This window comes from Magnolia sinica, chromosome 7 (genome assembly GCF_029962835.1).
Source record: "Magnolia sinica isolate HGM2019 chromosome 7, MsV1, whole genome shotgun sequence".
NCBI classification, from domain to species: Eukaryota; Viridiplantae; Streptophyta; class Magnoliopsida; order Magnoliales; family Magnoliaceae; genus Magnolia; species Magnolia sinica.
The window spans coordinates 68274676-68302670 of NC_080579.1; the positions used below are offsets into that span (position 1 = coordinate 68274676).

General features: G+C 37.8%; 1 protein-coding gene across 6 annotated transcripts; it reads left to right on the top strand.

Annotated features, from left to right (window-relative positions):
* LOC131251421 (uncharacterized) lies at positions 1-27751 on the top strand. 6 transcript variants are annotated; one of them, XM_058252104.1, is made up of 18 exons: positions 1-238; positions 326-391; positions 972-1142; positions 6819-6893; positions 6974-7100; positions 7213-7277; positions 7362-7435; positions 7585-7694; positions 8005-8042; positions 8948-9104; positions 9187-9396; positions 9482-9511; positions 9679-9759; positions 9838-9917; positions 10092-10145; positions 10224-10308; positions 26839-27146; positions 27236-27751. In XM_058252104.1, the coding sequence occupies exons 1-18, from the start codon at positions 14-16 to the stop codon at positions 27371-27373; spliced, it is 2094 nt and encodes a 697-aa protein (XP_058108087.1). In that variant the 5' UTR covers positions 1-13; the 3' UTR covers positions 27374-27751. The 6 variants fall into 6 exon arrangements, with proteins under 6 accessions (XP_058108087.1, XP_058108089.1, XP_058108090.1 ...); XM_058252106.1 differs by having other exon boundaries at positions 9853-9917; XM_058252107.1 differs by lacking the exon at positions 972-1142.
* The last annotated feature ends 244 nt before the right edge of the window (positions 27752-27995 follow it).

Genomic DNA, 27995 nt, shown 5'->3' on the forward strand with positions numbered 1-27995 from the left:
GTTTAAACCAGAGATGAAGGAATTGCAGCGAAGAGAGAAAAACGAGAAGCAGATGTTGTGGAAGAACAAGATCCTGGTGCGAGCAGATCCTCCTTTCTCTTCCTTCTACTATTTCCATCTGATCCTACTCCAGAATCCTTATCTCTCTCTCAAGCTCCACTCCCTCTGCTGGAAGCTCTCCCGCAGATCGCGCCTTGCCTGCTTCTCGGATTCCACCGACATCTACATCATCTATCAGGTCTGTTTTAATCTCTTTTTCCCTTTTCTTTCTTTTTCTTTCTTGTCCCGCTTCTGCATTTCCGCTCACATCTGTCTGTTGCTGCAGAAATCTCAATCCGATTCCGCATTGCATGTGGTTAAAGAGCTCAGAGAATGCCTGCCAGTCAGTGACGTAAGATTCCTCGATCCTCTTCCTTTTTTACTTTTATAGGCTAAGAATGCTGGAATTGCGCTTGGAACAGTTCGATTTCGGTCTAGAATGTTGTGTGTGGGGGCTGGGGTGGGGAGGATTGGGGCCGTCCATCTGGTGGATTGCACTGCAGGTGGAATTCAGTTCAAAAACTTCACTGATCTGATGATCCTAGCCATCGGCCTGGTGGCTTCTGAATGGATGATAGACGAAGAAAAATGCTTAACGGTTGACATTAAGCAGGGGAAGTGTGAGTAGAAGTGGTTTTTTGAACTGTGGGGCATCCACATTGCCGCTCACTCGATGAATGGTCCAGCCACCTTACGGTCTGGTCCATGTAGGCAGTCCTCATATGGTGGAGATGTGATGTATGAGTTGGTTCCACCACATTCTACTGTAACATCATCTCAGCCTTATCCCAGTTTATTGGGTCGGCCATGCTCTACCACAATACTATGGTATGATGCTTCCTGGCAATGTATGGATCATGGTTGCAGAAAGCCTTTGGGGCTGAGCAATTGTTTGCCGAAAGTAATTTCAAAAGGTGGGTTCTGTGGTGAAGGTTGTGGCTGATGAAGAGGTGAAGTTGGGCTCTTTGATTGCGAAAGCCATCGATTGCAGTCTGAGATCCGTTTTACTTGAGAATGGCTGGAGATGTGTTGGCAATAGCTGCATTGTGAATTCAAGCTTTGCTAGCAGTGAAGAGAAGAATGACCTATATGCCTTTCACGTGGTAACTTCTGCTCACTATTGAAGATGAATAATTCATGCATTGAACTCTTTTCAGTATGATGAAGTGCTATTGGTGGTTTATTTGCTATAATCAATGAGGATTAGATGATCTTTGACTGCAGGATTTGCACTAGATACTATTTTTATTCTTTATTATTATTATTATTTTTTTCCTTTTATTATTATTATTTGATAGAATATTGAAAATTTACGAAACAAATGATGGAAAGAACCTACTACGATTAAGGCAAATAATAGAAATTGGCAATGTCAATAGACGGCTTTTAGACACTGTCTTTGAACGGGGTGGATGTCACATGCAAAAAGTAGTAGGCCACGCCTTGATCACAGCTCTAATCTCTTTGACTCAAGAGCGCCTCTTCCATGGGTCTGGGTACAAAGCGGTAGCTCAGGAGACACTGCTTCTTGAGTAGTCTTCCACAAGACCAGAGAGGGATTCCTGCACTAACGTAATTCCAACAAGAACAGCTTCCAGTTCGGCATGTTTAGAATTTCCAATGCCAACTGGATTGGAGAAGGCTTGTTTGACAACCCCAAGCTCATTTTGAATCACGCCTATTCCTGACTGACCTGGGCTGCCGAACGAGCTACCATTATTCACCCCAAGCTCAGTTTTTCAACAACCTGAATTATTATTATTATTATTTTTTTGTTTTTGTTTTTTTTCTGTTTTTTGTACTGTTGATCTTCTGTGCACGTGCTGAAATTTTTCTCCCAAAATTTGGTTGTGAGTTGTTAGACTTTCTCCCAAAATTAAATGGAAAAACTGCATGTGTTGGACTTTTGCGGGTTTTTATTGTGCAGATTTTTTTAAACTTTGGACATCATTGAATCCGTCTTCACACTTTTGAGTCTTAAAGCTAATCATAAATGATTTTTATTGTCTTGAACTCAAATTTTTTTTGTTGAATTTTGGCTATCAAACTCTGATTTCAGATGTTGAAGTTGGATAAACAGCTATGCTGATTTGTTGTAGCTATACTGATCTGATTTCGCTATCAAAATTATCACAATCAGATTTATCTGATTTTTTTTTTTCAACATGTGTTGATTTTAGACTCCGATTTTATGCTGATATTTTCAACTCATATTTGATTTTTGTTGATTTTCTATGTTTATTATCCATGTAAACTCAAAGAGTTCTAACATCAGATTATTGTTTGTTGAGCAGTCAGAAACTATTGGGATTTGTCTTGCCTTTCTTGTTTCCATATTTTTAAAATTTTATTGATATCATCAAATCTCTCTCTCTCTTCTTTTTTTTCATCTGATTTTTATCAAATTCAATTTTCTTCATCGAACCATGCTTCATTCTCTAATATCCATGATGGATTTTAGTGAACTCTTATTCTTTTGAAGTTGTTTTTAACTTCTAGTTTCATGAAGGTGAAATCATACCTTCTGTCATGCCCCGCAATTCGGATATAGAGTGTGCACCCTTAGATCTGAGTTACGGTTCATGACTCGTACACCAAGTGTATATAAACTGACATATAATACAATTTATTGGAAGTGTAGTTTAAATGTATTTTAAGTTCACACCCAAGTTTAACATTCCTACATCCACATATGCCACACAATCAAATGCTTTTCATTGCTACTACTATCACATTCTCAAAACCACACTATCTAATTTGAAATTAACTAAGCCCATCCATTTGGGACTTTATTCAATCCTAATGTCAAGTATCATTCAACAAAAAATGTTTTTAAAAGAAAACAAGTTTTGTAGCAAAGCTTAACTATCATGTCTACAAGGAAGAAATCTAATTTCTAGACAGCAATTCATATTGATAATCCATTAGTTTAATGCAACCATTTCATATTTCGATAAATATGACCATTGATCCTATGAATCATCTGCCAACCGGGCCTCATTTTCTAGTACCTGACTTACGTTTCCTGTCTTGATCTTCTCTGTATGGTTGTCATTCAACAAATGTTAGCTGGCCAAGCTAGTGACTGAATAAGATAGTACCACCAACATCCAAATACATGTATTTAGATATGAATATGTATGCAGGGATGTCATGAAATGCATGCCAAGTGGGATAACCATCTAGTTGCTTGGGTTGGATATCCGTTAACCCATATTTGCATCTGGCAGGCTTCTACCATATCAGGTAGGCATGGGCAAGGCCCGCATCTACTCCTTGAGTAGGCTTCCACTAATTGCGGACATCTAGTAATGATTCTACCAGGAAACCATCCAGGGATATCCCCTACGAACCCAGACACGAGGTGTGCATGTCGTCATCTAGAGCGGGCTTTTAGGAATCAATACAGGAGCAGTATATAATGCATGTAATGCATGCTCGATGCATTATGCATTAACATACACAATCGTTATATATATATCTCCATATGAGAGGAAACAATGAATTCATGAATGTAATGACATACATTTCCACCTATACAATTCACAGAAAATAGCCTTTCATCATTATATATCAATCAATCAGTTTAGCATGGTAGCACAACCACATATCATTCATGACAAACATAACAATTTATCTTAACCGGACAAATATGAGACATGTTGGGATTCACTCACTTGTACTTAGTAAAGATAAATCCATCGAACGATCATGGAAGTTTAAATCTAGGGTCCTTAATACATAATTTAAAGCAAATATTAATCTCATCATCACAATTCGAAATTTGTTAGATTAATGTGGGAGTCTGTCGATCGAAACAGTCGATCGATCGAGCCAGATCGAAGACTCGTGATCGATCCCTTTGATCGATTGAACATAAATTAAGAAAATTTGAATTTTACAAATTAGGGCTCTGGACACTTTTTGAAATTTTCGATCGATCGAAACCACACGTCAATCGATCGAGAAAAATTAAAATTAATTCAATTTGGTCACTGGACTATTTTTACCATCTTCGATTAATTCATTCAATCGATTGAGATCGCTCGAGGAACCCTCAATCAATCAAAACTAGCCATTGCTCAGTGGAATAAATTTTGAATTTTATCTTTTGGTTGTTGGACAAAAATTGACCTGTTCAATCGATCATAGCCTAATCTCGATTGATCGATTGAAGCCTAATCTCGATCAATCGATTGATCAATCAAAGTTGAATGATTTCTGCTACACGATCTGATTTTTGAAATTTTTAGAGTTTTCTCTATTTTCTTAATTTTTCATGGATTTATCATATTCATAGGTTAGGTTCAATCCATCCAATGATTTTTCCATCACCAAGTTTGATGAGGACATCGTGCACACGCACGCCCGCACACCACCACCCCTATGCACGTACGTACGCAAGAGGACCCCACAATTGATCTGGCTCGATGACGACGTCCAAGGAGGGCCTCCTAGGTAGAAGACAAGTTTTGGTTCAAAAAGTGGGCCCGATAGTTAAGAAAAGCCCATAAGGGGATCTCATGATCGTGGCCCACTCGTCGGATTGATTTTATATTTTAGGTTTTGCTTATTGTTATTATTTAGAACATCGTGAACGCTTTAGATTTCTCTGTTTAGTTTTTATTTTAGTTTACTTCATCGCCAAGTAAGAGGTTGCGCACATAGTGCGAGTTTTTGGGGTATAGGGTTTTCCCTATAAATAGGCACCCCTTGTAGTTCTTTTGATTTCATTTAAGTTTAATAAAAAAATTCCTGCTTTATTTTTCTGCTCTTTTCGTGAGTTGTGGAAGAATTCAAAAGTGGATGCGAAGCCCTCCCTTTTCGAAGGGCTAACTACCGTGGTGCGAAGCCACATCGATCTCGATTCACTCCCATCCTCCATCATCTCCTTTTCATCTTCCACCACCATCCATACTTCGAATCGTCCTTTGTTGCATTAGTTTTCTTTATTACAGTAGGTTTCCAGATTTCGACCTGCAGGAGGGCTGAAATTTCGGCGGAGCACCACGCACAAGCCGTAGCTAAGATCGACCCGAAACTTCGGGGTTTTGGAGCATACCCCTGGCCAACCAGGGCCAAGGAGGGCTTTTCCGCAGTCGATGCCCCCTCGCACGTGTGGCCAGGTACCTGCGCACGTGCGAGCGGCCCAGGCCAGCTGTCCATACGAGGGATTGTCTTTTGGCTCAGGTTTTTATCCTCTTTTATCCTCTCATAGCTGTTTTTTTTTTTTTTTTTCATGAATCCTATCTCTAGATTACGTTTTCCCTAAGTTATTTGCCAATTTTCTCACCCTAGGGTTCCTTAAATTGAGATTAGGGAATCCCTTGGATTAGGGACTGATTCTTATGCATGTGTGGTTGATTTCTATTTCCTCTTGAGTATTGTTTGGTTCATAATTTTCATTGATCTAGCCTAACATGTGTAGGCCTGGACCCGCATAAATTTCCTTTTACTTGAATGTTTGGATTTTCATGTGGGATGAGGAATTTGTGTGATTGTTTCTGAATTGATATGATCTAAGCCTGAAATCTTGCATATCATATTTAAATTCATGTCCTACATCAAAGTTTAGAAAAACCAAAGGATTGCTCAAATCCGGACTATTTGAGATCTACAACAGTCTTACATCATAATTTCTCCTTAATGCTATCCATAGATCATTGTGGACAATCCAACGGTTAGATCACTCTAGAATTCAGGGCCCTAGTATGTTTTGGCCTTAAGAAACCCATGATCCAAATTGTTTTGGACTGACGCTGCTAGATGGTCCAAAGCCGATCTCTACGACAAAAGTTCTCGCTCTAAGCCCTCCTCTCATCATCAAAACTTCCTATGGATTGATACTATGAACAAAAGGACGACCCTCCCCATTCATGGTGTAGATCCGGTAATTATTAATCAAAAGCACAAAAAAAAAAAAATATACGAGAAGGGTTTAGAAACTTACCGACTACGATTCCCTTTGATAGAGAGAAAGCCCTAGATTTAGAAGGTTCCTTCGAGGTTTTATAGGTGTGTGCAAAAGTTTAATACCGCAACTATAGGAATTGATCCTCTGATCTCACCCTTCACCGAAAGTGCTTCTACCAATGTGCTAAGTGTTTGGTTTTTGTTATTAATTACAGAATTAAATTCTTAATCCAATTAATCTGGGGTCTCAGGTGGCTCAAAACTTCAGGGACTTTATACCTTCAGGCCACTAGGGGATAGTCACAAACTACAAAGTTGACAAAATTACTTTTCTTGATTTGGCCATTCAAGGGTGAAGGTTGTTATTATATGCATTTGTCAAGTATCCTTGGCCTGGATATATAAACTAGTGAAGTTTCAGTTTTCTCAGTGATTGATTCATCTTTATCATATCTGCCAATTCTACACAGTTGCTTTCATTGAAAAGTGCTCTTCCCGAGAGTAAGGATGTTTGTTTCATGGATAGAATTGAAAAAAGTGTGATTTTCCCTATTGTGGTTTTTGGATTGATAGTTAATTTTGCAAACAAGAACTCAAAACTTGAGGCAGTTTTGATGATTTTAAAAACATCCAGGGTGGGAATGAGGTTAGCCCTTTTGTCTTATGTTTTTTTAAATCTTGATTGTATCAATGTTTTATTTTTTATTTTTTGCTGGCTGTAAGTGGTGTGGTGTTTTAGTTATAACTCTGGAGTATCTTAATTTTCAGAAGATTATTTCTCTAGTTTAGTTTTGAGCTATTAGCTTGTTGGGGTGATTGGTGAAGAACTTTGTAATTACATTCTTTCTTTGACTTTTCAATTGCAGACAGTGCAAGCAGACACAGATGATGGTTTTGTGTTCCTTGTTTCTCCAGAAGTGGTTAGATTCAGTCGACTGAAGGTATTTTCTTATTCAGTTCTGGCCATGAACCTGAATAGTTTCTTCGTTGAGATTTTTCACATTATAGCTGTCTATACCAGATCATGGATTTACTTGGCCCTAAAATGAAAGAAAGGTTTCATGGTGGTGAGGGAGTTGTCGTGGATGAGTATTGCTTTGCAACATCATGTTCTGTTCTTCCCTCTCTCTGTGAAGGGCACGTTATAGGTAAATGGTTCTTCCTCCTTGTTATTGTAGCATTTGTAAATTGTTAATTGATCTGGCTTCGCATTCGAAATGTTTGCCTGGGCTTGAAGGATTCTTATGGTGCTTATGATAGGACTCAGCAGACTCCTCCCTGGAGGGGAGGATTTTGAACAGATGGGAGAGCTCTGGTCCTTCAAGGTGCTCATTTTGAGCTCTTCTCCTACAGTCTATACTCCCTTGCTGCAACAACTATTCTGTTGACAAAGATACATATACATGCAGCATGGTCTTGTACTGCCGAATGATTACTTCGTGCACATCCTATTCACCGATGAAGGCTGTGCAAATAAGCATTGGTTGTTTTCTCTCCATTGGATTAGTAGCCAATCTTCTATACATCCAATTACTATATAATGCTCCGTCTTTTATGTTTTCCACTTTCTGTAAGAATCTAGTATCTGAATTATTTATTATTATTTTCCTGTCACAAATGGATGTGTTCTAGGTTTCCATCTTCGTTCATTCTGCAAGGTTCAGGGTTGACTCCAGCTCCACGAACAATTAGAGCTACGAATGCTGTTTTTGCATTGGAATCGTTTATGAGGATTATTGAAGGTCAGAATTGAATACCAACCCTTTTTGCGATCAAGGTTTAGGGAATTCCTGCTGTTGAAGATCTCACAAGTGAGATAAGCATGGTATCTCCTATGTGATCTGGTTGCTGCAAACCTTAAGCATATTGTGGCTGCTGAAACCACCAATAAAATGGGGATTTGGGATATATCCAAATGAGCCCTAAAATTTGAAAGCTCATGCGATATTGATGTCTGGATTCTATGCCTTGGTTACTTCAAGTGGCTGATTGATGTGGGTAATGGGTCAAGTTATTACTATTTTGAGAGTGAGCTTTTCTGTCTTAATGCAGCTTGGGATTTCTTTGATGGAGGCCTTCTGAGGATTAAGGTACTTAATATTCTAGGATGACTAGATGAAAATTCCAGGTGGATGTTTCATTTTAGCTACCTGATTGCCCAGTTGATTTCTAAAAGGTGATGTTTATTGCATGGTTAATTGGGAATGCCAAGCTCTTATATTCCCAACCTCCTAAACTGGTTCAACCCATCAGAATTCCTCTCACTCTAATCCTCATCGTAGCGAGTATGTGGTATTTGCTATGACGAAGAGTTCTTGATGCTACGATACCTTTTTAGGATGTGTAAAGAAAACACTCTTTCTTTCTGATTTATCTTGTGGGATGAATGTTTATTTGCATCTGTGAGATATTAATTAATGATGTGCTAGAACTTTGTTTAGTTTTCCAGAGTTGGAAAGCTACTTGTCCTTGATATCACAGCTTATCACAAAATGGTTTGCTGTGTTGCTACTAGATCTGTCATTGGCTGGGAGGCAACTTTCGGCCCACAGGAGCCAGGTCTTTTTTTTCAGGTCTGCTATACAGGCCAATCTGGCCCATTCGCCTGAAAAGGTTGCTCGCTGTCTATGATAGTCATAAATGGGCTCGATTCATGCTCTGTCTGGGTCACTGGGCGTCAGTAGAAGATGTTTCCAAATGAGGCCCTGGAGCCTAACTGTTTATTTGCTGTTTAGGCCCATGCTTAGCCTTGCTGATCCAAAAGTGAGACCTGACCCTGCCTCATGGTTGCTGGGCCCAGAAGCCCTGGTGGCTGGTCCACCCATTGATATCCCTTCTTGCTGCTACTAAGAGATTCCACTCAAAATAGGACTGTAAAAGTCCGATTTGTAAACAGTTGATTGTTAATGCTACTGATTTCTGCGCATCAAATATGTATGCATTCAAGCACTTTATGGGGACTTTAAAGATGTCACTAAAATGCAAAACATTACAGGGAGCTTGTCGGCTTGGTATCAGTTCAGACCTTCCTGTATGGGCAAAGGCTACGTGTAGCATTGACAATCATATTCTGACTGTTAATGATGGTACTTGTTTACCTGCAACTGTCAGTGGGAAGATTTCCTTTCTCAGAGGCCTCCTGTCCAATCACGGTATGCTTGAAAGGAGATTACTTTCTGTTAAGTGCTACATTATCTTATGCTTGATTCAAAATGTTTTGGCCTGTATGACCAGATTTCCGCAGTCCCAAACCATCTCTGGGTCTCCTTTCTCACAGTGAAACATCAGAGCATATTCACATCCAAGGAAGCACTGCATTTCCAAGCAAAGGCATTCAAAGTGGTACACATTTGTGCGTTCAGGATGTTCTATCTATAAACATGACGACTAAATTTAGACCTCTTTTCAAGGGCCGCAAAGCTATGAAGAAAACTATTCAGTCAGGTGATCTGGATTCTTAAGAAAAATGATAAATTGAGCTTCTATTCTCCTTCCAGTTATAAGTAACCAAGGACTTTGCTTGTTACAGGCAACAGGATTCCCTCTTCCCCAAAAAGTGGTGGGTAATTAACTGTCAGCTTGGTCATTGCCTTTCGATGATAGATATTGCTTCCATCACTCGTCAATTGTTACCAAGGATAAGAGGAACCTGTTTTTTTTGACCAAGCTCACAACTGAGTTTATAATGAAAACACTTCAATTTTACACTAATAAAATCCATTGCAGGTCGCATTGAAAATGAGGCTTGTCTACTGACAGTCACTGAAAGTAAAAGGGCAGATCTTCACATGGATGAGCCACTTCCAAGTAAAGATTCTACTGGCTGTCACACCCAATTCATCTCCTATTAAATAATCAAATCTTTGCAGTTTATCTGATTTTTAGGCTGTTTGAATCCAGGACCTGTACTCAAAGTCAATGCTGCAATAGAAAAGGATGGCGCTCTTAGACCTTTCAAGAGGAATGTAAGTTTAAGTTCATTTGATGTCTTTTCTGATCGTAGTAAAACAGCCTTACAAAAGAAATGACTTGTATTAATGAGAGGGTTCAGAATTATATTCAGAGTGTTTAATTGACTAAGGGACAATAGTTGTGTATTTAGATTGATGAACTAAAGTATGTTTTATTGAAATAATCAGCTTAACCCAAAAGAAGATGCTGCAGTGCCAAAGGATGGGATGAATTTGCACATAGTAAGTGATTCAACCAGAGGGGCTCATTTGATAATGTCAGCATTGTAATGACGAAGTTATATTTAAATATTTTTCTAGAGTTCCCAAACTTCAATAAACAAGGAAAATGCACGAGTTTTTCTCGATAAGGGATCTAACAAGGGCTTATCAAACACCAGGAAAGGTTAGTTTTTTTTTTTTTTTTTTTTCTTCATGAGAATAAGTTTATGCTTTTAGTTTTGATTTATTTGCGATGTCTAGTAATTCTGATAACCAAGATAAGATGAGTTTACTCTCTCTCTCTCTCTCTCTCTAGAAGAAGGATTAACTAGGGTTTGTGAACAAATCTATGTCCAATATGAAGATTGTTAGTGAATATGGATGTGGGCCATAACTGCCATACCTTGTGCGACCCACCTGGATTGGTCAATTGAGGGGCTGTACGGTGGTACGGCTCACCTAGTCTTGGTTTTGAGTCTTGTTTCTTAGTATTTTGTTAATTAGATAATCTTAGAATGGGAAGGTCACAATGTTAATGTTATTAGGGGGAATTTGGCCATTTTTGCTTTTTTATAACTTAAATATAAGAGTGTGGGAGCATGTAAACCCAATTCTATTATTCTCACTCTCTTTTCTAACACACTCTGTCTCTTCTTTTCCTTCTTTTCTCTTTGCCATTAATCCATATGGTATCAAAGCGTATTTGCTTCTGATCTACTCCATCATCTGCTCTACAAGTGTACAAGACTACAAGTACAACACAAGTTCAAGATTCAAGAAGACTAGAACTCTCTCTCTCTCTCTCTCTCTCTCTCTCTCCCCCTCTCTTCCCCTCTTACAAGTGTAAGTGAAAGTGTATTTTACTCTCTTTCTCTAGTCTTCACAAGTGTGTAACTCTCTCTGCAAGTGCAAGTGTAGTACACACGTGCGCGCGCGCGCACACACACACTCTCTCTCTCTCTATATCCTAAAGGTGTAAGTGTGTGTGTGTGTCTCTTTCTCTCTCTCTTCTCAAGACACAAGATAATGTCTTCTTCTTTGAAAACCAAGTCGAATGACCCGAGTTGGAAGTATGGAGATTATCGTAGTGCTATCGAAAAGACTTACACATCGTGTGACTTGTGTGGGTTTGTAAGTACCAGTGGTATTGCATGGCACAAGCAACACCTTGCATAAATGCCAGAATCAAATGCAAGAGCATGTCCCAATATTACCGTAGAAATCCAAAAGGAAATCATGGAGTACATGGACAAATAATCAAGAAGAAAACACAATAGCACCTTACTTCGAGAAGAGTATATGGAACAAGAAGTATATGAGAATATATATATTATTGGTGTGGATAAACCTACCCCCCACTTCGACAGAGCAATCTAGATCACCTACCGCCAAAACAGCTCGTGGACATAGTGAAATGGCTTAGCTATACGTCCTTGGGGGGGGGGGGGAGATGATGCCAAAATAAAACTTTAACAGCGGAATAAAGAAAGATAGATAGCCAAATAAACTAAATAAAATCACAATGCTGAAATAAAAGCAACCTCACTAAACAAGTATTGAGAGGTTGATACGAATTCAGTTCTAAGGACAACCTTACACCATAAAAACCAAAGGTTTATGGCAGGACAACCTTATTTCTAGAACGTCCTTTGTATCATAAGCTCAAACCGGAGAGGAATAAATAAATAGCAAGGAATTGAAATAAATTGCAGGAATTTAAAACTAAATTATTACAACATTCCCACTGTGCTTGAAATGTAAATTTTACAACATTCACATCCACACATATATTCCACAACAATAGATATAAAACTTAAGCAAGTATTCAAACCACAAGACAAAGAATTATAGTGGTTCGCCTGTGTGTACACCAACTGTTCAACAACAGCCACAGAGCGCTACTCCACTCCTAATATCCTCACACAGGGGATATCAGCGTTCACTATCAAAGATAGGTTTTCCAGGTTCACCCAAAACCTTCACAATTGTGTTTTTCTCTGTGGGCTTACACAATTAAAAAACCCCTCTTCTGAGTTTTCCTGGCTCTCCTCAGATAACCAATACAATGAGATTTTTCTGGCAAATCCCAAAAGAAAACCAAATAAAAGTAAATTACACAAACGTAAAATACCTGACTTTCTCCTTCATTGTAGCAGCCCAGAAGAACTAAGTCGGAGTAGAGATTTGAATGTCAAAGTTCAATGTCCAATACTCTCTTTGTAATGGTTCTAAGTTCTAACAGATTTTAAATTAAACCAATTGGGCGTAGCTCTATGAGTTTGATTCCAAGAAGACGGAATACAGCAATTCCACTTTTCAAATAAGATTGAAATACAGGAACAAAATCAAATAAGGAAAGCTAAAGAAAGAGAATATTAAATATGGACACTTAGCTTAAAATGGAGCACAGACTTATCTCTCAGAAGGCCGAATTAAATTAGCTTCAATTTCCTATTTTATTATGAGATTCGTGCTCTATTTATAGGTGAGCAAATCACGTCTTCGACTGGTCTAAATACCTCTACGACTGGTCGTAGAACCAACAGATATTTGAAAATTCGGGCGCGATAAAATCTGGCGGTTTCACGACTGGTCGTAGGTTTTTCACGACTAGTCGAAGCTAGCCAATCTTCAACGCTGTACATTGAGTCGTAGTTCTACAACAAGTCGAAGAAACAATCGACACAGTTCATACGACTAGTCGAACAAACCCTAAGACTAGTCGAAGCCAAACAGAAAATATCCGAATTTTGCAACAAACTTACGACTGACATAGGAAATTCTTAGACAGGTCGAAGCAGTACTAGGACTAGTCAAACAAAGTCCAGGACTAGTCTTAGAACAGCCTAAACTCACATATATAAAACATATGAATTATGTATCTAGAATGACCTACTCTAAAGGTCAACTTAAGGTCAGTCGTACCTCAATAGTGAAGTAAGGACATTGAAACTTAGAGACAAGAGACCTTTGAAAGTTGCAAAGCTTGAAGTCTTGATGGAGTTCAAACTTGAAAGCTTCTTGAGATCTTGAGGTTGAACTTGAAAGCTTCTTGAAATTCTTGACTTTTGAACAGTGCTTGTCAAACAAAGCTGATCTTGAGTAGATCATTGTTTTTCACAGATGCAAGCTGCATAATAGTGTCTTTGGCACCGTAAATTTGACAACAAAAAGGGCTATAAACTATAGCACTTACAATCTCCCCCTTTGTCAAATTAGAGACAAAACACACTTCCAAGATATGTTACATAACACAGAATATCTGATTAAAGAATCATGCACCAGTTGTTATATCATGTACCAGTTATTATCAACTGGCATACGAACATGATTCTGCAAACCTGTAAATCAATATAACATACAGTCCACTTCTGCACATACTCCCCTTGAGTAACATACAATGCTACTCCCTCATAACATAATCATTAGACACATCACATTCATATACATTCTCCCCCCTTTTGTCACAATAGGACAAAGGAAGCATAAAACAGATGACTGAGGAGAAATAAGGAAAGAGATATATGAGTGGAAACAAGACATGATATGATTAACTAGCATAAATAGCCCACATAATTCATATACAGAGCTAAGTCAAAAATAGCTACAGTCTCAAAACCAGTAAAGCTAACACAAGAGTAATAAAGTTATAACAGATTAGCTAACTTAAAAGATCTAATCAGAACCAGATGAAGGTGCAGGGATGGAAGGATCAAGTCGATGGAAGCCCTTGTTCAAACGCCTAAGATATTTGCGTATATACTTGAATTGTAAATCATGGGCAACAGACATGTTTTCCATCTTAACATTCATATTCTCAACTTTATCTTCCAATACACGTAAACGTGCATCAAACTCAGAAGGCTCATAATCTGGATCATTTCCAGAATCAGATTCAAGTTCTTCAAATATATCATCCATGTTAATATCAGCAGGAGGATGATCACTAGCTTCTTCCTCATGTTCAACTTCAGCATTGCCACCACCAACACCTTGACCAGGAAGGAAATCAAGCTTCATCTTATTGATATTAGAATTGTTAAATATCAAATGATGGATAGGGGCCTCTCCAACCGGCATATCGACTAACATATGCGTAGCCAACACAGTCATCAAATAACCAAAATGAATGTCACTGTGACCAGGATGGAGTCCAAACTGAATAATGGAGTGACAAATCAAGGATGGTAGACAAACATGAGCACCGCTAGCAACATCATGAAGAATACGGACCATGAAGGAAGTCAATTCAGATTTATTACCCGATCGAGGATACAAGTTAGACACAAAGATTTTGTGAAGAACTCTTTATTTGGGTAACAAATATTTTGAAGGAAGCGCATTCCCTTTATGAGTCCATTGAACATCCAAATTACATAAATCTTTTGTGAGTATACGTTTTTCAGATACTGAGGGTTTTTCAGATAAGTTATGGATATGAATGCCCTCATCATTCACAGGAATTTCCATAAGAGCTGAAATCAAATGACGATCAACGTCAAATGGTCCTTCTCTTGTGGCTATCTTAAAAGATAAATTTTCCAATGAAAAATCACATATGCATGCAAACATGGACTGGGCAATGGACCGGTATGCTGGCCCACCCCAATGTAATAAGTTATCCCAACCTATAGCCTGGAGCATAGGAAGGATATCAAAAGGAGCAACATGATTAATATCAACAGGGTGTTCAACAATAATATTACGTAATTTGATGTCCCGAACATAGGATGGATTATCCTCGGGAGCCCGAAGATGACACTTAGTAATAGGGGCTGATCTGGAGGAAGAAGAAGGACCAAGGGATGTTGTTTTTCTTCCTCTAGATGCCATTTGCAACAAGGATTTCAAGAAAAAAGAGAGTTGTAAAGGGTTGAGAAGTGGGTTTTCTCAAATCAGATTTTACCCAAGAAAAATTCCAAATCTCAACGAAATTTGAAAATAGATAACTTCAAGAGTCAAATAGAAGAAATCTAGACACAAATCTACAAGAAAAATGCAAATGGAGCACTAACCTTGAAGATCTTGAAGGATGGGTTCGACTGGTCGTGTGTCGGCTCGTAGGAGAGAGAAGAAGAAATGAAGAAGATGAACCATTTTGAGATTCACGCGATTTACGACTGGTCGTGGATGTACATGACCGGTCATAGCACGACTGGTCGTGTAGATTCACGACCGGTCGAGTATTGGCCAGAAAAACTGATTTCCAGCATTATATTCAAAAATTTGAAAATAAATCAAGCAATTATATACACTATGATACAAGTAGGTATAAATAATCACTTTAAAATGCACATGCCAAGATCAAATTTCATTTTGTTAAACCTGCTTTTGTCGAGCGGTTTAGTGAAAATGTCAGCATGTTGATTTTCGGTAGGGATATATTCCAAAGATGTAACCTTTTCTTCTATTAATTCTCGAATATAATGAAATCTAATGTCAATGTGCTTAGTACGAGAATGCTGAATTGGATTTTTCGAAATATTTATGGCACTGGAATTATCACAATATAATAACATAGAATCCTGTTTAATTCCATAGTCACTTAGCATATGTTTCATCCAAACAAGCTGCGTACACGCATTACCAGCTGCGATATATTCAGCTTTAGCTGTTGAAAGTGATATAGAACTTTGTTTCTTGCTAAACCAAGAAACTAAATAGTTTCCTATATAGAAACAACCACCACTAGTTGATTTTCTATCATCAAGATTACCAGCTCAGTCAGCATCCGAGTACCCAGCTAATTGAACACTAGTCTCATGTGGATACCAGAGACCGAGATTAACAGTACTTGCGACATATCGCATAATCCGCTTGACAGCAGTCAAGTGTGACTCTTTAGGATCAGACTAATATCTAGCGCAAATACCAACACTTATAGCGATATCAGGTCTACTAGCAGTTAAATACAGTAAACTACCAATCATACGACGATATAATTTCGGATCCACATTTTTACCTGTAGAATCTTTTGAGAGTTTCAAAGTTTTACTCATAGGAGTATCAAAGTTCTTACCATTCTCAAATCCAAATCTCTTAATCAAATTCATAGCATATTTAGATTGAGAAATAAACATTCCCTCAGGTTTTTGCTTTACTTGCAACCCAAGGAAATAATTCAATTCCCTAACCATGCTCATTTCAAACTGAGATTTCATCAAATCTGCAAACTCAATAGTCATGTTAGTACAGGCAGTGTTCGAGTTGTCGGTATCGCTACAAGTTTCGCTGGCCAGAGATAAAGATATAATATCGTTATCGCTGATAATATCGCTGATAACCGGAAATGCTGGGAAAAAGGGGGGAAACTTGGGGAAAATGATAGAATTTTTCAGTGAAACTTCAAGACATGGCTAAATACACATATTTACATATTTAGGAATAAAAAATTGCAAAAAGAATACATTGCATAATAAGTTTTCATTTAATAGGACCTAAAAAGCATGCAATGCCATAAAAAATCACTTTAATAGCAACAAAAATGAGTTTATATATTACAAATGCAGCTGGCATACATTAATTAAGACACGTAAAAGTAAATGAACTTAAAGAAAAAAACAAATATATGATTGATCCAGAACTTTCGTGGCCCATTAATTGTCAATCACCACTTTTTCCTTTGGTATGGTCCACTTGATAATTGGATGTACTTATTTTTTGGATAATAAGCTAAAATGATTTGGTATCTACACCGTTAACTCATTTTGACAAATCATTTTATGGTATGGGCCAAAAAATGAAATGAATCCAAATCTTAAGTGGACCACACCACATGAAAAGGTGATCATTGAATGACAACCATTAAAAAAATTACGGGGGCTACATAAGTTTTGGAGCAAGCTAATATTTATGTTTTCCCTTCATCCAAGTCTATTAGACCTTATGAACAAATTGGATGGAAAATAAACATCATGATGGGCTCTAGGAAAGCTTCAACGGTGGATATCATTCCCACCACAACTTCCTGTGGTGTGGACCACTTGAGCCTCATATCTGGCTACATTTTGGGCTCATTCCCTAGAATAACATATCAAAATGGATGGACGGTGTAGATAAAACAAATATATCATGGTGGGCCTTACAGAGCCTTGACAGACCATCCATCTCTAGGCTCCTGATCCGCGCCAATGCAGATTTTCCCGGCAGCAGCAGAGTTACCTGAGAACTTTCTGAGAACTCATCATATGTGATGTGAGTCCAAAATCTGAACGGTCTAAGTGATGCAGCACTCCATGAAACTTTTATGGTTCAACTTTTGCTTTCATCTAAGACTTCAGTGGGCCATTATAAAAGAAAACAAATTTCTCCCTTGATTTGCATCTTTCTTTGCTATGGCCCACTAGAGTTTTAGATCAGGGTAAAATTTGGTTCCTGAGAGTTTCATGGGATGCCACATCACATGAACAGTTCAGATTGGAGGCCCACTACACGTGTGAAAAGATGCGTTCATGCCTCATGTAGCCGTGCCCGGTGAAAAAGGACGCGGATTAGCTATATGACAGGTTGAGTAGCGAGACTCGCTACTGAAGTGACGTCACCAAGTTATGTGGATCCTATCATGATGTATGTGTTGTATCCACACCGCCCATTGATTTGGAGAGAACATTTTAAGGCATGATCAAAATAATTAGGCCGATCCAAAACTATAATGGACCCCACCACGGAAAACAGTGGAGTGAGTTACACCCACCATTAAAACCTTCCTAAGGTCCACCGTAATGTTTATTTGAGATCTAATCTGTTCATAAGTTAACACAAACATTAAATAAGGTAAAACACAAATATCAGCTTCATTGAAAACTTTTATGGCCATTAGAAAATTTTAATGGTGAGCGTCACTCTCTCCACTTTTTCTGTGGTGGGGTCCACTCGAGATTTGGATCTGAATCATTCTTTGGCTCATGACCTAAAATGGTCTCTCAAAATGGATGGACGGTGTGGATACAAAACATACATCATGGTGGGATCCACAGAACTTGGTGACGTCACTTCAGTAGCGAGTTCGCTACTCAACCCGTCAGTAGCATATCCGCGCCCGATAAAAAAGGGCTCCAAACCCATTTTTCATCCGAGAGACCCTGAAACCCTGGTTTCTTCCCCAAATCTCCGGATTTCTCTGGATTTTTTTTTTCTCATTTTCTTCCTAAATTAATTCCGTTAACAATCTAATAGAAGAAAGAAGAAAAGGGTATTGAGATTTTCTTTACGGTAACCTACGAATGGCGAGCTTCGATTCAAATGGCCCACTAAATACAGCTTCCAATCAGGGTAATCTATTCTACAGGTGCGGAAATCCACCTTATTGAAAGTTTCCCTCCCTCTCTCTCTCTCTCTCTATCTCTCTCTCTCTCTCTCTTTCCAATTTTTTTGGAATATTTCTTCCGACATGTTTCATATCGTTGGGCTGCGATACCGACATTATCAGCCAGTATATCGGCCGATATTGCGAACACTGAGTGACAACTGGACTTTTCGCAAAAAATCGATAAAATCGCCGAAAAATCGGCGATATTAGGAAGAGACGAAAAAGGGGAGTTTCGGTGTCGCAACTCTAGCGATACCGAAATTATTGGCGATAATTCGATAATATCGCCGATAATTTAAACACTGAGTACAGGTAGATCCATAAATGATATCATAAACATAAATTTGTACTATTAAAATGTGATCATCATGTTTTTTGATAAATAGAGTCTTATCAACACATCCCATTTGAAAATTATGGCTTAATAGAAATTTGTTAGTTTCTCGTACCATGCCGTAGGAGCTTGTTTTAAACCGTAAAGTGCCTTTTTAAGGCGATACACATGATCAGTATTTTTGGGATCTTCAAAACCCATCGGTTGTTCAACATAGACTTCCTCATGCAGATCACCATTTAAAAAAGCACTTTTCACATCCATTTGGTAAATCTTAAACTTTCTAACACACGCAATGGATATAAAGAGTCTAATTGATTCAAGACGTACTACTGGTGCGAAGGTTTCATCAAAATCAATGCCTTCAATTTGAGTGTAACCTTGTACCACTAGCCTAGCCTTGTTTCTAATAATATTGCCAAGCTCGTCAGACTTATTTTTGAAAATCCATTTGGTTCCAATGATGTGTTTATCTTTAGGTCTAGGTACGAGATACCAAACATCATTTCTCACGAATTGGTTAAGTTCTTCTTGCATCGCAACAATCCAGTTTTCATCAGCAAGAGTTTCTTTTACGTTAGATGGTTCTATCTGAGATGTAAAACATAGGTAATTACATATATCCTCAAGTAGTCTACGGGTACGAACACCAGTGAGAGGGTTTCCAAGAATCTGTGTGGTTGGATGATCTTTAACAATCCTTAGTTCAGAATCAGTCTGATTAGATGAAGTATCGAATTTATCAATTACTAGTACTTCATCATTATCTGAACTTGAGAGTGGTGTGTTTAAGTGATCATCAATGACTACATTGATAGACTCTTGAATCACACAATCCTTTTGTTCAGAACCCTATAAGCTCGACTGTTTAAAGAGTATCCTAAAAAAATCCCTTCATCACTCTTCGTATCAAACTTTCCCAGATATTCACGATCTCGTAAAATATAGCACTTGTTGCCAAAAACTCGAAAGTATTTGATAGTAGGCTTTTTATCGAACCACAATTCGTAAGCCGTTTTATTATTACCTTTACTAGTGTAAACCCGGTTAATGATATAGCAAGCTGTATTGACTGCTTCAGCCCAAAGATTCTTAGAGAGCTTCATACTGTTCAACATGACATTAGCCATTTCTTGAAGCACTCTATTTTTCCTTTCAACTATTCTATTTTGTTGTGGAGTTTTGGGCGCTGAGAATTCATGTAATATTCCCTGGTCGCTACAGAACTTCTTAAAACCGCTATTCTCAAATTTAGATCCATGATCACTACGAATCTTACTGACTTGAGAACCTTTTTCAGTTTGAATCCTTTTAAGAACCTTTTTCACTTCTTCAAAGGTTTCTGATTTGTCCCTTAAGAAGACAACCCATGTATATCTGGTAAAGTCATCTACTATTACCAAGATATATCTTTTGCCACATCGACTTTCTGTCTTGGTAGGTCCTACAAGATCCATATGGAGAAGCTCGAGTGGTTTTGATGTGGTATTGGAATTCACCTTTTTGTGTGAGTTCTCGTTTGTTTGCCAATCTGGCATTCACCACATATTTTATCTAACTTTTGTAGTTTGGGTAGATCTCTTATAAGTTCTCATTTGCTCAATCTATATAGATTTCGGTGTGTACATGTCCAAGACGTTTGTGCCACAATTCAGTCTCGTCTGTATGGACTATGTAACACGATTGATTAGATGAGCTGGATTCACTAATAATATAGCAGTTTTCAAACGTTCTACGTCCAGTTAGTATTACTGAACCCTTGTTGTTTAGAATCTCACAGTTTTGATTAGAAAACCGAACACTATGGTTATTATCACAAATTTGTGATATGCTTAGAAGATTATGTTTCAGTCCTTCAACATACAAAACATTTTTAAACAAAGGAAGGTTATAGAGTTGATCCGTACCTTGGCCCATAATCTTGCAATTGCTTCCATCACCAAAAGTAATTGACCCATCAGTCATATCTTTAAGATCGGTGAATAAGGCCTTGTCGCCTGTCATATGCCTGGAGCATCCACTATCTAGGTACCGCTTTGAATGGCTTGTTGCTTTAAAAGCGGTGTGGGTAACCAAGCAGGCAACTTTAGGAACCCATTTCAGAACTGTTTTGGGTTTAGGAGTATAGTTGGTCTTCTTCTGACTATTGTTATAAGAATGACCTACTGAGTTAGATTTTAAGAGCTCCTTGAGTAAATCCACTATCTTTTCAGCTAGTGGGTTTCTGTTCTGATTTTTGAAGTTGACATAGTTGCCTTTAGGTTTTTGAAAAGCTTTTGTATTTTTAGAAAAACCTTGACTAGTATTTTTCCCTTTTGAGTTAGAGGACTCTCCTTTCACAAACTTAGGAGAAGTATACTTTTGTTTAGGAGGAACATTTTTATCATAGCCCAACTCGGATTTGCGCCACATTTTCTAGATCCAGATAAAAGTTTTTCTAACTTTCGATCTCCTTGGGCATACCTCCATGTATCCTTTAAACTCAGAAGAGAAGATACTTCATTTTTAGGTCTCTCATTTTTAGATTTCAGATTTTCAATCAGGGAGGTTTTGAATTCTAAATCACATTTTGATTTTTCAAAACAATCTGAAATTTGAGATTTTTCTAAAACAAGAGATTCAAAACATTCTTTGAGTTTAAAAAACTTTTCTTTTTGAAGTTTAAGTTTGACAGCAATTTTACAACTTTCCTTGTATAGGGCATTGTAAGCATCTTGAAGATCATCTTCATTTTCATAATCACTATTCAGATTTTCTTCGCTAGTTGAATCATCGTGATCTGAAAAAGTGAATTTGGCTAGAGTCATAAGGGCTTTAACTTCACTGCCCGACTCGGTTTCAGAATCTTCTGATTCAGAAGAAGCTTCAGAATCAGATGATTCATCCCAAGTAGCCAACATACCCTTCTTTTTGGGTTTGTCCTTTTTAGGACACTTGTTTGCTAAATGCCCATATTCTTGGTAGTTGTAACATTGACTATCTTTCAAAGACTTCCAAGTTTTAGATTTGGGTTTTGATCTTTTCTTATTATTTGATTTTTGAAAATCAAGCCTCTTTTTACTCTTGAAAATCTTGTAAAACTTTTTCGCTAAAAGAGTCATATCATCTTCAGAATCAGAGTTTTCTTTAGAAGATTTAAGAGCGATAGATTTACTTTTAGGAGCTTTAAAGTTTAACTCATAGGTTTGTAAAGAACCAACTAGTTCTTCTACCCTCATATTGTCCGTATCACGAAGTTCCTGGATCGCGGTTACCTTAGAGTTGAACCGTTCAGGAAGTGAGCGTAGTATCTTTGCACACACTTTACTTTCTGAGATTTTATCGCCAAGACCCCACATTGAGTTTACAATGTCATTTAATCTAGTGTAAAAGTCCATAAACACTTCATTTTCCTCCATATGAATTTTTTCAAATTTGGTTGTGAGGAGTTGGACTTTAGATTTTTTGACAATTGTAGTACCCTCATGTGTCACTTCTAATATATCCCAGGCTTGCTTTGCAGTATCACAGGATATGATTCTTTTGAACTCATCCGGTGATAGTGCGCAAGTGATTGCATTTAGTGCTTTTGCATTGGCACTACTCTTATTTTTTTGAAGGGTGGTCCATGAGAAATATGGTGTTACTCTCATTGATTTTGAACCATCAATACCAGTCACTTCAGTGATAGGTGGGTTCCATTCAGTCATTGTGGCTTGCCACACACTCTCATCCATTGATTTGAGGAAGATCCTTATCCTAGCTTTCCAATAGGCATAGTTGGAGCCATCAAAGGGTGGAGGCCTAGTGACTGATAGGCTATCAAAATTTGACATCTTATATATAGCTTAGATCGTTAGCTCAGGAATTAAATCCAAATAAAAAGCAATAAGAGCGATCTATTAGGCTTTCATACCACTTGAAATGGCCTAGCTATACGTCCTAGAGAAGGGGGGGGGGGGGGGGGGGGTAAAAGGACGATGCCAAAATAAAACTTTAACAGCGGAACAAAGAAAGATAGATAGCCAAATAAACTAAATCAAATCACAATGCTGAAATAAAAACAACCTCACTAAACAAGTATTGAGAGGTTGATATGAATTCAGTTCTAAGGACAACCTTACACCATAAAAACCAAAGGTTTATGGCAGGACAACCTTATTTCTAGAACGTCCTTTGTATCAAAAACTCAAACCGGAGAGGAATAAATAAATAGCAAGGAATTGAAATAAATTGCAGGAATTTAAAACTAAATTATTATAACATTCCCACTGTGCTTGAAATGTAAATTTTACAACATTCACATCTACACATACATTCCACAAAAATAGATATAAAACTTAAGCAAGCATTCAAACCGCAAGACAAAGAATTATAGTGGTTCGCTTGTGTGTACACCAACTGTTTAACAACAGCCACACAAAACTACTCCACTCCTAATATCCTCACACAGGGGATATCAGCGTTCACTATCAAAGATAGGTTTTCCAGGTTCACCCAAAACCTTCGCAATTGTGTTTTTCTCTGCAGGCTTATACAATTAAAAAACCCCTCTTCTGAGTTTTCTTGGCTCTCCTCAGATAACCAATATAATGAGATTTTTCTGGCAAATCCTAAAAGAAAACCAAATGAAAGTAAATTATTCAAACGTAAAATACCTGACTTTCTCCTTCGTTGTAGCAGCCCAGAAGAACCAAGTCGGAGTAGAGATTTGAATGTCAAAGTTCAATGTCCAATACTCTCTTTGTAATGGTTCTAAGTTCTAACAGATTTTAAATTAAACCAATTGGGCATAGCTCTATTTGATTTTGATTCCAAGAAGACGGAATACAGCAATTCTACTTTTCAAATAAGATTGGAATACAGGAACAAAATCAAATAAGGAAAGCTAAAGAAAGAGAATATTAAATATGCACACTTAGCTTAAAATGGAGCACATACTTATCTCTCAGAAGGCCAAATTAAATTAATTCAGATGTCCCCGATATTAAGAGATTCGTACTCTATTTATAGGTGAACAAATCGTATCTTCGACTGGTTTAGAGATTGCTACGACTGGCCTTAGAACCAACAGATATTTGAAAATTCGGGCTCGATAAGATCTGACGGTTTCACGACTGGTCGTAGGTGGTCTAAGACTGGTCGTAGGTCCCCTTCGACTGGTCATAGGTTTCACACGACTAGTTGAAGCTAGCCAATCTTCAACGCTGTACATTGAGTCGTAGCTCTACGACAGGTCGAAGAAACAGTCGACACTGTTCATACGACTAGTAGAACAAACCCTAAGACTAGTCGAAGCCAAACAGAAAATATCCGAATTTTGCAACAAACTTATGACTGATCTAGGAAATTCTTAGACAGGTCAAAGCAGTGCTAGGACTAGTCGAACAAAGTCCAGGACTAGTCTTAGAACAACCTAAACTCACATATATAAAACATATGAATTATGTATCCAGAATGACCTACTCTAAAGGTCAACCTAAGGTCAGTCATACCTTAATAGTGAAGTAAGAACATTGAAACTTAGAGACAAGAGACCTTTGAAAGTAGCAAAGCTTGAAGTCTTGATGGAGTTCAAACTTGAAAGCTTCTTGAGATCTTAAGGTTGAACTTGAAAGCTTTTTGAGATTCTTGACTTGTGAACAGTGCTTGTCAAACAAAGCTGATCTTGAGTAGAGCATTGTTTTTCATAGATGCAAGCTACATAACAGTGTCTTTGGCACCACAAATTTGACAACAAAAAGGGCTATAAACTATAGCAGTTACATATAGGCCCATAGATAGGTGGTGTAGACCACATCCTGAGGATGTGATTGACTAAAGGGGTAAGGGCAAAGAACCCACACAAACTACTTTGGAAAGCCGTTATAAGAAAAGAAATAGGAAAACCAAGATTCAATATATATATATATATACATACATACATATATATCACTAAGTGATTGTACCAAGCCGGTGTTGCTTTTAGCACTATTAAGTTGAAAAGCTTTAAAGTTATGGTAGAAGTAGTGTATCAACTTGGACCTGGGCTTAAGCCTCTTTCATTTCACAAAGTGAGGGAAACATGCCTCAAAACTGAGGTTGATTTTACTAGAAGCTTCCTTGCTGAATATAAAGAAGCATGGAAACATGTGGTTCTATTCTTCTAGTCGATGGATGGACCGATAAATTTGGTCGGACACTGATAAACTTTCTGTTGGATTGTCCAACTGGGAGAATTGTTTTCAAGTCTATAGATTCATCGGTCTATTTCCACATGGTCGGTTATTTGTTAAAATTATTAGATAGTGTAGTTGAGGAAGTATGAGATGAATGCGTTGTCCAAGTTATCATGGACAATGTAGCCTTATATAGAGCCATTGGTCACCTTCTTATGGTTGTTTATTTTAGACCCCTTGTGCGGCACATTGTATACATCTAATATTAAAAGATATAGGTAGGTCGTACATTAAAGTGATTACTAAGGCTAGAAGAATCACGATCTTTACAATGTAGCCTTATATAGAGCCGTCGGTCACCTTCTTATGGTTGTTTATTTTAGACCCCTTGTGTGGCACATTGTATACATCTAATATTAGAAGATATAGGTAGGTTGTACATTAAAGTGATTACTAAGGCTAGAAGAATCACGATCTTTATGTACAAACATGTCATTCTTCTTAATCAAATGAGAAAACACATATGGTGTAACTTGCTTCGTGCATCTATCACCCGATTCACAATAGTTTTCTTAACTCTACAAAGGTTGTATTCTAAGAAAGCCAGTCTTAGAAGCTTAGTAGTATCGGCCCATAGGAATAATGAGCCTTGGTTAAAGAAGGCTGAAGGGAAGCTAGTCCAACTATCATTTCATAATCTTTTTGGACACAAGTGGTAAAGGCACTAAAATCATCGAAACCCTTGGTGACTATGTTGCGATTGGCGGATGGAAACGAGAAGCCAACAATGGATCACATCTATGATGTGATGGAGAGGGCATAAACAAAATCATGGATCGTTTCACCTATAAAGAGCGTGATTACATGCCCATTTTAGAAATTATAGATAAGAGATTGGCAACCAAATGTCATCTCCATTGTATTTGGCTACCTACATGCTAATAGAAGGGAGAAATGCATGCTTGAAAAGGGTGTTTCCAAGCTAAGCAATGATTGTAATAAGGTTCGTATAGCTGTACGGACCGCTTAAGGTGCACAACTCATATTGTAATATGTGATGGGAATTTTTTTTCTGTTTTGGCTTTTGGCTTTTATTACTTGACGATGTAAGCAAGGTGTGGAGGTCAAGCCCTGACACCTTTCTCTATTATCTCCTCCTCTCACTTTTTTCCTTCATTTCTCTTCTACACAAAACTACAGTAGTCTTCTTTGAAACTCAAATGTGGTTCAGGATTAAAGGTGACTGATGAAGTAAAGAATATGATGATAAAGTACCATAGTTGCATATTAACCTTGTGTGAGCGTCTCTTGTTGAGAATACGTTTATAGGGGCATATCATGCATCTCAAGATTTTCAACTGAGAAAGTTGAAGGCATGGTTACTCTCATGCTATCGGAATGAGGATTTTTTGATGCCCCCTTGTCGTCTATCAAAGAAGCAATTGATGATTGTGACAGCCTATTTAACTGACTCACTGTCCTTGTCTATGGAAAGGAAGAATACTGCAATCTATATATTATTGCTTGCTATGTTGCATCAGTACAAAAAAGAATTCCTCTGGATGCTGATCTTGGTGGAATGTCATCCTCTTTTATAGATTTCACTATTGTGCTCTCCTGTGAGTCCTGTCTCTGAAATTCGCCACGCAATAGTTCTGTTTTGATAATTTAGTTCACATCACTTTTCAAATTTTTTTTTTTTTTTTTCAGAAACTAGATTTTTTCAATGCCTCTCTCACATGCTCTATTTTAAATTCAGATTAGTTTCAGGTCACCTGAGACATTAGTTTCAGGTCACCCAATACATATTTAGAAGGCAGTTATTTGCACTCTTATTCTAGAATGGATTTTGTACAAACATTTGCAATCTTTTATTTTAATTACTTCTCAGTGAAAGCTGACATATTGTTTTGACCGCAATTCACTTTGGAGAAGATATTGAGAATTTGCCAAAGAAACAGGGGAAGCAACTGTCTGAAATTGCAGCTAGAAAAGAGAATGAAAAGAGCATGCCAAAGAAACAGGTGAAGCAACTATCCGACATTGCAACTACAAAAGAGAGCATGCTAAAGAAACAGGCAAAGCAACCATCGAAAATTACCATTGGAGATGTCGAAAATCTAGTGCCGAAGAAACGAGCAAAGCAACCATCTGATATTTCTGCTAGAGAAGAAGACAGAGAGGAGAATCCACAAAAGAAATGGACAAAGCATCAAATTGATTCATCTGATATTATTGCAAAGGTGAGTTTGCAGCTTCATGGGTATTATTTGTTTATTTATTTATTGTTTGCAAGATCAGAACCTTTTGAAATCATGCCGGTTTTGGTTAGGTAATTGATTACCATGCGAGAGGCCAGCTGGGATCCCTCATGGTTCCTGAGCTGAAGAGCTTCCTTGGTGCAAAAAAAGCCAAGGTAGGAGGCAAAAAGGAAGACCTTATCCAACGGATCGTGACAATACTCGCTTGATCTGGCATGGTTCTCCACACCCTTTCTCTAAGTTTCTCTGTTGTATATAAAACCAAAAGGCAATGACATGGTGAGATGACAAATTCATGAGTTGCCTTAAAGAGGTGGTCCTCTGATTGGTCATCTAAGAAGGGCCAACCCATGTGAAAACAAAAGAGCAGACCCCCATCCTTGGGGTCCCTTTGAAATGCACCACACCATGAGGCATCTCACCATATCACTCACTGGAACCGAACCCAAATTTCATGTTTTCAATGTATTGATACCATATTACTAATTGTCACGGATCAATCACAGTTTTTGTCTTTGACCAGTTCTATGCCAAATTAACAATGTATACTGTGATGCAAGAGCAAGTCTCAAAATCTACATTTTTCATATTCTGAATCATCCTTACATTTTGTTTTTAATTGAATTTGCAAGGTTCACTTTGTGTTTTCCAATTGTGTTTTTCATTTCTGGGAATCCTGGTAGATCTCTTAGCTTTGGAATTCAACATGAGGATTATTGCCCCACAAACCCTAGCTTCAAAATTTCCAAGGAGCATTAGGATGGTTTTGGAAATTTCTGATTTCTAAAGCGGATGGGATGTGTTCTTATAAAATCTTGTTTGCAATTTGGG

Bases quoted from the DNA above. Each gene is read 5' to 3' on its own strand.
- LOC131251421 (XM_058252104.1), top strand. From the start codon at position 14: ATGAAGGAATTGCAGCGAAGAGAGAAAAACGAGAAGCAGATGTTGTGG. The intron at 7,278-7,361 runs GTGCTCATTTTG...ATATACATGCAG, and splicing joins GAGAGCTCTGGTCCTTCAAG to CATGGTCTTGTACTGCCGAA. The intron at 9,918-10,091 runs GTAAGTTTAAGT...TGAAATAATCAG, and splicing joins TTAGACCTTTCAAGAGGAAT to CTTAACCCAAAAGAAGATGC.